Genomic DNA, 12,142 nt, shown 5'->3' with positions numbered 1-12,142 from the left:
CCTGTGCTACAGCTCCTATCCTGCTGACTCATCTCAGCCTCATACGTCAGCGCCTCATACCTGTGCTACAGCTCCTGTCCTGTCCCCTCATACACTTGGCTTCCCCCAGACTCCTTTTATCCCACCCTCTTCACTCTCTTCCCCCAAGCAGGCCCCTCCCTTATCCCAGCCTCCTGCAAGGCACACACACATACCTCAGCCTCTGCAGTCTGCAGTCTTTGTGCATCAGGGCCATTTTCATCATGGTCACCCCTAAATCACCCAGGGGGTTGGAGCCAATTCTGCAGGCAACAGAACAGAGAGTCTTAGAGAAGCTCAAAACTCAAATCCAGGACAAGAGACAAGAAGAACTTTAACAGGCCATCTGATCAACCTATCAGGATATCACGTGAGGGGCAGAGAGGTCACATTATCATGAGGTACACAGAAGCCTCATTATCACATGGGGGACACAGAGGTCACAATATCACATGAGGTACAGAAAGATCTGTATATTACATGAGGGACACAGAGGTCACAATATCACATGAGGGTCAGAGAGGTCACATTATCACAAGGTATACAGAAGCCTCATTATCACACGAGGGACACAGAGGTCACAATATCACATGAGGCACAGAAAGATCTGTACATCACATGAGGGACAGAGAGGTCACAATATCACTTAAGGGTCAGAGATGTCACATTATCACATGAGGGACACAGAGGTCACAATATCACAGGATGTACAGATAGATCTGTACAGCACATGGTGGACATAGAGGTCACATTATCACATGAGGTACAGCTAGATCAGTATATCACATGAGGGACAGAGAGGTCACATTATCATATGAGGTACAGGGAGGTCACATTATCACAAGAGGCAAAGGGAGATCAGTGTATCACATGAGGGAGAGAGAGGTCACATTATCACATATGGTACAGGTAGATCAGTATATCACTTGAGGTATATAGTGGTCATATTATCAAATGATGTGTACATCACTGGAGAAACAGAAAGGTCACATTATCACATTAGGTACAGGGAGCTCAGTATATGACATGAGGGACAGAGATCATATTATCACATGAAGTACAGGGAGATCTCTACATGGAGGGATAGAGAGGTCACATTATCACATGAGGTACAGGTAGATCAGTATATCACATGAGGGACAGAGAGGTCATATTATCACATGAGGAACAGGGAGATATGTACATCACATGAGGGACAGAGAGGTTACATTATCCGCGAGCCTCAGAGAGATCAGGATATCACATGAAGGACAGAGAGGTCACATTATCACATGAGGTACAGGGAGATCAGGATATCACATGAGGGACAGATACCCCTGATACTGCTGCTCCCGTTGGTCATGGTGAAAGTCTATAGAGATCAGTGGCCAAAACCTCAGCTCATGCTCAAAAGGCGTTCAATCTGCTTGATTGGCAATATTTGAGTACAGTTTTGAAATAACCAAGAGTGAGTAGAGGATTTATTAAGAGTGCCCAATTCTTGTGTATGCGACCATATGTTGGAATTTCGATTAATGATACCCCCTGAGCTACATTTGGCCTCATTTACAAGGCCAGTGGTGCAGGGTGGCGCAAGGGCCTTGCTGCGCCGGCCTGTGCCACCGGGAAAAGGCAGAAACGCACCATATATACAGGGCATGGCACATGTCTGTCCTTTTCCCCTGCACAAATTGCTGCTATACACCAACGCAGGCATCCTTGTGCCAACGTGCAAGGGAGCCTGCGTTGTGGGGGTGATTGTTTGTGTGCAGGAAGGGACACCTTCCTGCACAAAAACAATCACAAGAGGTGTGTTCCTCTTTCTATGTGTGCTGCAGAATGCAGTACACATAGAAAGAGGGAAAACAGGGAGAAACCGAGATATTTCTCTGTGTTGCGTCACTCTTATGTCACTCCTGAGGTGGTGTGGGAATCTGGTGCATTGCCAGACTTGTAAATCTGGGAATGCATCGGATTCCTTTGGGTGCCAAGGGTGCTTTGTGGGAACACCCAAAGCAACACCATGGAACGCACCTTTCACAAAGAGTTATGCGTGAAAAGGGTCCATATTTACAAGGCCACAAAAAGCCATGCAACGTGTCTTTGCGTAGCCTTGTGACTATGGGTTGGCACACTGCGTCCGTGGAGCACCCAAAGAATGACACTCCAGTGGCAGAGTGTGCTGGTAGGGCCTGGTAAATGAGGCCCGTAGTGTCCCCCTCCACCTACACATTCTCTCCATAAACAGCTGTAACTACTTGTGAAAGTGTTTTCAATGGATTGGTTTAAAAATGCTAGATTGTTTGGCAATGACCTGGAAAGACACATCAAAGCGGTTTTACACTCCTTAATGTCAATGTGCCACCTCCACATGGGATACTCCCTCATTTCCCCGGAATGTTGCAGGGTAGGGCACTCAAACCCCCTGAAGAACAAGTGTAAAGTAAACTGGGAGGTGTCTCGCTTGTCTAAAGTGAGGGATGCTATTAGGGCATTCAGCTGCACCTTCACATTCAGTTTCATGTTCTTCCTCCAGTGTCTGCAGAAATCACCTGAACATCTCACATCCCAAGACTGCACTGAATGAAAAGGAGTTTACTGTAAGGTGCAAAATGCCACATTCATTAGAAAGAAGTTGAGATCAGATTTACAAGATAAGTATCTTTCAGACAAATGTACTCACATCAACAACCAGCCCTTTCCCCTCTTCTCTAAATCCTTCCTGCCCCATAACCTTCTAAAGCCCTCCACCTTCACTTCACATTGAATCATCTCAAGACACCCTATTTCTTATTCCTATGGGCTTGTGTGTGTCTCCCCTGAAGTTTGCAACACACCCTGGTGTGCATCTTCCTGCCCGTGCTATGTCCACGCTGCCTGTTGCTCCTCCCTTGGACCATTCTCCCCTTGCCTTGCACTCCGATCCAAAGATCCCTCATTGCTACATTTTCTGGCTAGTCTGAGCCCTCTCCACCACCAGAAACTTTCCACCCCAAGAGGCACTATTTCTGTCCCTCCCACTTTCACCACTTACTCACCACCCCCCCCCCATTACTCGCATGAGCTTCACTAACTACAGCCTGTTGCCCAGTAATTAGAAATTGATCCTAATATACCACTACAATACAACCCACCTGAGGCCCGCGTCCACATGCTTCTTAACAAACCCAATATTCCCCAAATACCAGAAACCGTAAACGTCCATACATACCTTCTTCCCTGTCCTGGAGGCCAAAGCTTGGAACAACCTCCCCTTATACTTCAGGACCTCCTCATCACTCCAGCAAATCAGGAAAGGACTCAAGACCTGGCTGTTCAGATGAACAGATCACCACGAAGCAGCTAGCTACTCCAGTGCCTTGAGACCCTCAGGGGTGATTTGCCCCGTTTTATATATCCCTTCATTAATTGTCCTGCGAATGACCACTGCTTTCAGGCCACTCGACAAACACTCCTTGGAAGCAGCTTCCAGAAAATCTCTTCTCTTTCCTGCTTGAGCTGCACCAACTTCAGATCCCATATGAACCCTGAAGTCTGTGGCAGGTAGTTCTCACCCACGTACAGTCTAAGCCTCAACTCTCCGAACCCATACAGCACGGGCAATACCTGTACCTATCTCATTTTCAATTTTGCAAACCAATGTACCCCACCTTCTGGTCTCCTAAACCTAGTTTCTGATTCTAGCTCTGTTTTCCTGCTTGTTACCCAGCCCGCTTCACTATGAGTAGCCATTTTTCCAAAAATTCAAGCAAGGCCTTGTCCATTAGGTTTCTCTGCCATCCAACCGTGCCAACAAAATCAAGCAGTAGGTCTTCACCTTCTGCTACCCCACACACACTATGAACTCCACCTATCAAGGCTTTCAACCTTTCCTCACTCATCCCCAACATACACCCAGCCTGGCTGCACCCACGCTGATGGAACAAGTGCCAAACTTGTTGGCCTACCATCATCCACACTTTGTCGTTTGACCTTCTCAAGGTCACCAACAATGTAACACCGCTCTAGTCTGTTTTACTTTTCCTTCACTATATATGGATCCTAATTACCTCCATTATTGAAATATTCCTCTAACTCAGTTGGCCATAATTCCTTGCCCCCACTACATCCAAAACTCTGACTGTGCCAAAGAACATCAACTTAGAGTGCACCCTGCCCTGGACAGTATGGCCCCTTTGTCGCGTAGGCTCTCATTATCCTAATGAGATGTAAGAGGCTGGCCTGGTTTGTAGTGAGTACCAAGGGGTATTTACACCTTGCGCCAGGTCCAGATATCCCTTATTAGTGTAGAGGGGTGTCTAGCAGCTTAGGCTGATAGAAAGTACCTATAGCAGAGCAGCTTAGCCTGAACTAGGAGACATGCAAAACTCCTACTATACCACTGTTGTTATATGCACAATATCATAAGAAAACACAATACACAGATATACTAAAAATAAAGGTACTTTATTTTTATGACAATATGCCAAAAGTATCTCAGTGAGTACCCTCAGTATGAGGATAGCAAATATACACAAGATATATGTACACAATACCAAAAATATGCAGTAATAGGAATAGAAAACAGTGCAAGCAATGTATAGTCACAATAGGTTACAATGAGAGCACATAGGTACAGGGGCAACACAAACCATATACTCTAGAAGTGGAATGCGAACCACGAATGAACCCCGAACCTATGTGACCTTGTAGAGGGTCGCTGGGACTGTAAGGAAACAGTGAGGGTTAGTAAAATAGCCCACCCCAAGACTCTGAAAAGTGAGTGCAAAGTGTACCTAAGTTCCCCAGAGAGCACAGAAGTCGTGATAGGGGAGTTCTGCAAGGAAGACCAACACCAGCAATGCAACAATGATGGATTTCCAGACGAGAGTACCTGTGGGATAAGGGGACCAAGTCCAAAAGTCACGATCAAGTCGGGAGTGGGCAGATGCCCAGGAAATGCCAGCTGTGGGTGCAAAGAAGCTGCCACCGGATGGTAGAAGCTGTGGATTCTGCAAGAACGACAAGGGCTAGAAACTTTCCCTTTAGAGGATGGATGTCCCACGTCGTGAAGAAGCTTGCAGAGGTGTTTCCGTGCAGAAAGACCGCAAACAAGCCTTGCTAGCTGCAAGGGTCGCGGTTTGGGTTTTTGGATGCTGCTGTGGCCCAGGAGGGACCAGGATGTCGCCAATTGTGGGAGGAGACAGAGGGGGTGTCCAGCACGACAAAGAGCCCACTCAGAAGCAAGCAGCACCCGCAGAAGTGACAGGACAGGCACTACGAAGTGGAGTGAACCGGAGCTCACCCAAAGTCACAAAGGAAGGTCCCACGACGCCGGAGGACAACTCAGGAGGTCGTGCACTGCAGGTTAGAGTGTCAGGGACCCAGGTTTGGCTGTGCACAAAGGAAATCCTGGAAGAGTGCACAGGAGCCAGAGCAGCTGCAAATCACGCGGTACCCAGCAATGCAGTCTAGCGTGGGGAGGCAAGGACTTACCTCCACCAAACTTGGACTGAAGAGTCACTGGACTGTGGGAGTCACTTGGACAGAGTTGCTGAGTTCAAGGGACCTTGCTCGTCATGCTGAGAGGAGACCCAGAGGACCGGTGATGCAGTCTTTTGGTGCCTGCGGTTGCAGGGGGAAGATTCCGTCGACCCACAGGAGATTTCTTCGGAGCTTCTAGTGCATAGAGGAGGCAGACTACCCCCACAGCATGCACCACCAGGAAAACAGTCGAGAAGGCGGACGGATCAGCGTTACAAGGTCGCAGTAGTCGTCTTTGCTACTTTGTTGCAGTTTTGCAGGCTTTCAGAGCAGTCAGCAGTCGATTCCTTGGCAGAAGGTGAAGAGAGAGATGCAGAGGAACTCTGATGAGCTCTTGCATTCGTTATCTAAAGAATTCCCCACAGCAGAGACTCTAAATAGCCAGAAAAGGAGGTTTGGCTACCTAGGAAGGAGGATAGGCTAGCAACACAGGTAAGAGCCTATCAGAAGGAGTCTCTGACATCACCTGCTGGCACTGGTCACTCAGAGCAGTTCAGTGTGCCAGCAGCACCTCTGTTTCCAAGATGGCAGAGGTCTGGAGCACACTGGAGGAGCTCTGGGCACCTCCCCTTTCCTTTGTCCAGTTTCGCGCCATAGCAGGGCTGGGGGATCCCTGAACCGGTGTAGACTGGCTTATGCAGAAATGGACACCATCTGTGCCCATGAAAGCCTTTCCAGAGGCTGGGGGAGGCTACTCCTCCCCAGCCCTGACACCTTTTTCCAAAGGGAGAGGGTGTAACACCCTCTCTCTGAGGAAGTCCTTTGTTCTGCCTTCCTGGGCCAAGCCTGGCTGGACCCCAGGAGGGCAGAAACCTGTCTGAGGGGTTGGCAGCAGCTGCAGTGAAACCCCGGGAAAGGCAGTTTGGCAGTACCCGTGTCTGTGCTAGAGACTCGGGGGATCATGGAATTGTCTCCCCAATGCTAGAATGGCATTGGGGTGACAATTCCATGATCTTAGACATGTTAAATGGCCATGTTCGGAGTTACCATTGTGACGCTATACATATGTCGTGACATATGTATAGTGCACGCGTGTAATGGTGTCCCCGCACTCACAAAGTCCGGGGAATTTGCCCTGAACAATGTGGGGGCACCTTGGCTAGTGCTAGGGTGCCCACACACTAAGTAACTTAGCACCCAACCTTTACCAGGTAAAGGTTAGACATATAGGTGACTTATAAGTTACTTAAGTGCAGTGGTAAATGGCTGTGAAATAACGTGGACGTTATTTCACTCAGGCTGCAATGGCAGGCCTGTGTAAGAATTGTCAGAGCTCCGTATGGGTGGCAAAAGAAATGCTGCAGCCCATAGGGATGTCCTGGAACCCCAATACCCTGGGTACCTCAGTACCATATACGAGGGAATTATAAGGGTGTTCCAGTATGCCAATGTAAATTGGTGAAATTGGTCACTAGCCTGTTAGTGACAATTTAGAAAGAAATGAGAGAGCATAACCACTGAGGTTCTGGTTAGCAGAGCCTCAGTGAGACAGTTAGTCATAACACAGGTAACACATACAGGGCACACTTATGAGCACTGGGGCCCTGGCTGGCAGGGTCCCAGTGACACATGCAACTATAGCAACATATATACAGTGAATTATGGGGGTAACATGTCAGGCAAGATGGTACTTTCCTACACAACCCCCCCCCCCCCAAACGAAGGACAATAAGACTAGCCATGACCTGATGAGTCTTCATTTTCTAAGTGGAAATATCTGGAGAGTCCATCTGCATTGGAGTGGGTACTCCCAGGTCTATGTTCCACTGTATAGTCCATTCCCTGTAGGGATATGGACCACCTCAACAATTTAGGCCCATATTTATACTTTTTGACGCAAAACTGCGCTAACGCAGTTTTGCCTCAAAAAAATTAGCGCCGGCTAACGCCATTCTGAAGCGCCATGCGGGCGCCGTATTTATTGAATGACGTTAGCCGGCGTTAGCCGCCGGCGCCATCTGGTGTGCGTTAAAAAAAACGACGTACACCAGGCAGCGCCGGCGTAGGGGGATATGGGGCTTGGGCGTCAAGAAATGGGGCAAGTCAGGTTGAGGCAATTTTTTCGCCTCAACCCGATTTGCGCCATTTGTTTTCACTCCCAACCCCCATAGAAATGACTCCTGTCTTAGCAAAGACAGGAGTCATGCCCCCTTGCCCAATGGCCATGCCCAGGGGACTTCTGTCCCCTGGGCATGGTCATTGGGCATAGTGGCATGTAGGGGGGCACAAATCAGGCCCCACTATGCCACAAAAATAAATAAAAAAAATGACTTACCTGAACTTACCTTAATGTCCCTGGGATGGGTCCCTCCAGCCTTGGGTGTCCTCCTGGGGTGGGCAAGGGTGACAGGGGGTGTCCCTGGGGGCATGGGAGGGCACCTCTGGGCTCCTTCAGAGCCCACAGGTCCCTTAACGCCTGCCTTTTGCAGGCGCTAAAAATCGGCGCAAAAGCGGCCGTACGTCATTTTTTTTGACCGGCCCACTCCCGGGCGTGAATTTTGCCCGGGAGTTTAAATCCGACGCACATGCCTCTGAGTCGATTTTTCCGACGGGAACGCCTACCTTGCATATAATTAACGCAAAGTAGGTGTCCACGCTAAAAAATGACGCTAACTCCATGGACTTTGGCGCTAGACGCATCTAACGCCAAAGTATTAATATGGAGTTAGTTTTGCGTCGGAATTGCGTCAAAAAAAACGACGCAATTCCGGCGCAAACGGAGTATAAATATGCCCCTTAGGGTTTTCACCTTTCATTTGTTTTAGCCAAAGTAGAGGTTTGTGGTCTGTCTGAACAATGAAGTGAGTGCCAAACAGGTATGGCCTCAACTTCATCAGTGCCCAGACCACAGCAAAGGCCTCCCTCTCTATGGCAGACCAACGCTTTTCTCTAGGGGTCAACCTCCTGCTGATAAAAGCAACAGGTTGATCCTGGCCCTCAGAGTTAAGTTGTGATAAGACTGCCCCTACCCCTAATTCAGATGCATCAGTTTGGACAATGTATTTTTTGGAGTAACAGGGGCTTTTCAGGACAGGTGCAGAGCACATGGCCTGCTTCAGCTCCTCAAAAGCTTTCTGATAGTTAGCTGTCCACAATACCTTTTTAGGCATTTTCTTTGAAGTGAGGTCATTAAGAGGGGCTGCTATGGAGCCATAGTTATTTATGAACCTCCTATAGTATCCAGTGAGGCCTAAAAAGGCTCTCACCTGAGTCTGAGTTGTAGGGGGAACCCAATCTATAATAGTTTGGATTTTCCCCTGAAGTGGTGCAATCTGTTCTCCACCTACCAGGTGTCCCAGATAAACCACTTTCCCCTGCCCTATCTGGCACTTTGAAGCCTTGATAGTGAGGCCTGCCTTTTGCAGGGCCTCCAAAACTTTCCACAGGTGGACCAGGTGATCATCCCAGGTGGAGCTAAAGACAGCTATATCATCTAGATATGCTGCACTAAAAGCCTCTAACCCTTGCAGGACTGTACTCACCAACCTCTGAAAAGTGGCAGGTGCATTTTTCAAACCAAAGGGCATTACTGTGAATTGGTAGTGCCCTCCAATGGTGGAAAATGCAGTTTTTGCTTTTGCATCCTCTGATAACTTGATCTGCCAATACCCTGCAGTCAAATCAAAGGTGCTTAGATACTTGGCAGATGCCAGTGTATCTATTAGCTCATCTGCCCTGGGTATAGGGTGAGCATCAGTTTTAGTTACCTGGTTGAGACCTCTGTAGTCAACACAAAATCTCATTTCCCTTTTCCCATCTTTGGAATGAGGCTTTGGTACAAGTACCACAGGAGAGGCCCATGGACTTTCAGAGTGCTCAACCACTCCCAGTTCAAGCATTTTCTGAACTTCTTGTTTTATACAGTCCCTGACATGGTCAGGCTGCCAATAGATCTTACTTTTGACAGGCAAGCTGTCTTCAGTATCTATAGTGTGCTCACACCAAGATGTGGTGCCTGGCACAGTAGAAAAGAGTTCAGAAAACTGACCCAGGAGATTTATGCAGTGGTCTTTCTGCTCAGCAGTAAGACAATCTGCCAAAACTACACCTTCCACTAGAGCATTAGTTCTGTGGAAGAGAAGAGATCAGGGAGAGGGTCACTCTCTTCTTCCTGTCCTTCATCTGTTGCCATGAGCAGGGTGAGATCAGCCCTGTCATAGTAGGGTTTCAGGCGATTGACATGGAGCACCCTAAGGGAACTCCTGGCAGTGCCTAAGTCAACCAAGTAGGTGACGTCTCCCTATTTCTCAACAATAATGTGGGGTCCACTCCATTTGTCTTGGAGTGCTCTTGGGGCCACAGGCTCCAAGACCCACACTTTCTGCCCTGGTTGGTAGTGAATCAGAACAGCCTTCTGGTCATGCCATTGCTTTTGGAGCTCTTGGCTGGCCTGAAGGTTTTTACTGGCCTTTTTCATGTACTCAGCCATCCTAGATCTTAGGCCAAGTACATAGTCCACTATGTCTTGCTTTGGAGCTTTTAAAGGTTGTTCCCAACCCTCCTTCACAAGTGTTAGAGGACCTCTTACAGGGTGTCCAAATAGAAGTTCAAAGGGGCTGAAGCCCACTCCTTTTTGGGGTACCTCCTTGTACGCAAAAAGGTGGCAAGGTAACAGGACATCCCATCTCCTTCTGAGTTTTTCAGGGAGTCCCAATATCATTCCTTTGAGAGTTTTATTAAACCTCTCAACCAGTCCATTTGTTTGTGGATGATAGGGTGTGGTGAACTTGTATGTAACACCACATTCCTTCCACATGGCCTTTAAGTAAGCAGACATGAAATTGCTTCCCCTGTCTGATACCACCTCTTTTTGGAAGCCCACCCTTGAAAAGATTCCCAGGAGGGCCTTTGCCACTGCAGGAGCTGTAGTGGTCCTTAGAGGAATTGCTTCAGGATATCTGGTGGCATGGTCCACTACCACCAAGATAAACCTATTGCCTGAGGCAGTAGGAGGGTCAAGGGGGCCGACTATGTCAACCCCTACCCTTTCAAAGGGAACCCCAACCACAGGTAGTGGAATAAGGGGTGCCTTTGAGGTGCCACCTGTTTTGCCACTGGCTTGACAGGTGACACAGGACTTACAAAATTCCTTTGTGTCCTCTGACATTCTTGGCCAATGAAACAAGGGAACAAGCCTGTCCCAAGTTTTCATTTGTCCCAAATGTCCAGCCAAGGGAATGTCATGGGCTAGAGTTAGGAGGAACTCTCTGTATTGCAAGGGAATGACCAATCTCCTGGCTGCTCCAGGTTTAGGGTCCCTTGCCTCAGTATACAAGAGGTTGTCCTCCCAGTAAACTCTGTGAGAGTCACTGACTTCCCCATTTGCTTGTTTGACAGCTTGCTGTCTTAGACCCTCTAGTGTGGGACAGGTCTGCGGTGCCACACTCAGCTCCTCCCTGGCAGTCCCCCCTCCACCCAAAAACTCAGCAGTGTCTGCTTCCAGCTCCTCTGGTGTAGGTTCTGCACAGGGTGGAAATTCTTCTTCCTCAGAAGTATAATCCACTGTAGAGGGAGGGATAGTAGGTAGTGTTTTACCTTTACTAACTCTAGCTTTAGGGAGCACTTGGTCCATTGTTCCAGGATCCAAGTCACCCTGTCCTTTTTGCTTTTTGGCCTGAGCCCTTGTCAAAGCAAAAATATGCCCTGGAATGCCCAGCATTGCGGCATGAGCCTCCAACTCCACTTCTGCCCAAGCTGATGTCTCCAAATTGTTCCCTAGCAGACAGTCTACAGGTAAATCTGAGGCAACCACAACTTTCTTTGGAACAGTAACACCCCCCCCCCCCAGTTGAGATTCACAACAGCCATGGGGTGGCTAAGAGTGTTGTTATGAGCACCAGTCACTTGGTACTGGTGACCAAGTAGGCGTTGTTCAGGGTGGACCAGTTTCTCTATTACCATGGTAACAATGGCACCTGTGTCCCTGTAGGCCTGAACCTCAACACCATTTATTAGGGGAAGTTGCTTGTATTTATCCATATTAAGGGGACAAGCAACCAAGGTGGCCAAATCAATGGCCCCCTCAGAGACTAACACAGCCTCTGTGGTCTCCCTAACAAGACCAACCCCAACTAAATTAACAAAAGTGAGCCCAGCTACTCCCTTGGATTGGCTATTAGTAGGTTTGCTCCCACCACCACTGCTATAACTAGGGGCACTAGGTGTAGCAGCAGGGGTTGTAGTGGTAGGAGGCTTGGTGCTTTTCTTTGGACAACTGGGATCAGTTGTCCAATGGCCTTTTACTTTACATAAACAGCACCATGGTTTCTTTACTTGATTTGAAGAGGATTTGGGCCCACCACCCCCACCAGAGTGTTTTTGTGGGCCTGATGAAGACTCATTTTTAGATTTGTCCCCACCCTTGTCTGAAGACTTACCATCCTTCTTCTTGCCATCCTTGTCACCCCCTGTATGAACTTTTCTGTTCACTCTTGTTCTGACCCATTTGTCTGCCTTCTTTCCCAATTCTTGGGGAGAGGTCAGATCTGAGTCCACTAGATACTGGTGTAACAAATCAGACACACAATTATTAAGAATATGCTCTCTCAGGATTAAGTTATACAGGCTTTCATAGTCAGAAACATTACTGCCATGTAACCACCCCTCCAAGGCCTTCACTGAA

At 48.3% G+C, this 12,142-nt stretch overlaps 1 protein-coding gene across 2 annotated transcripts in view; it reads right to left on the bottom strand.

The window, feature by feature from the left end:
- The window catches only part of LOC138252733 (NACHT, LRR and PYD domains-containing protein 3-like), a 451,062-nt gene that overhangs the window by 202,306 nt on the left and 236,614 nt on the right, over nucleotides 1-12,142 (bottom strand). For both annotated transcript variants that reach the window (XM_069205763.1, XM_069205764.1), the window contains one exon: nucleotides 195-281. In XM_069205763.1, coding sequence (XP_069061864.1) covers nucleotides 195-281 — 87 coding nt within the window. The remainder of the gene's footprint in view (nucleotides 1-194; nucleotides 282-12,142) is intronic.

The sequence above is a fragment of the Pleurodeles waltl genome, chromosome 1_2 (assembly GCF_031143425.1).
Source record: "Pleurodeles waltl isolate 20211129_DDA chromosome 1_2, aPleWal1.hap1.20221129, whole genome shotgun sequence".
In the NCBI taxonomy this organism is placed as follows: Eukaryota; Metazoa; Chordata; class Amphibia; order Caudata; family Salamandridae; genus Pleurodeles; species Pleurodeles waltl.
The sequence above is the reverse complement of the archived record's forward strand: the minus strand, read 5'-3'. Positions and strand labels throughout refer to the sequence as shown.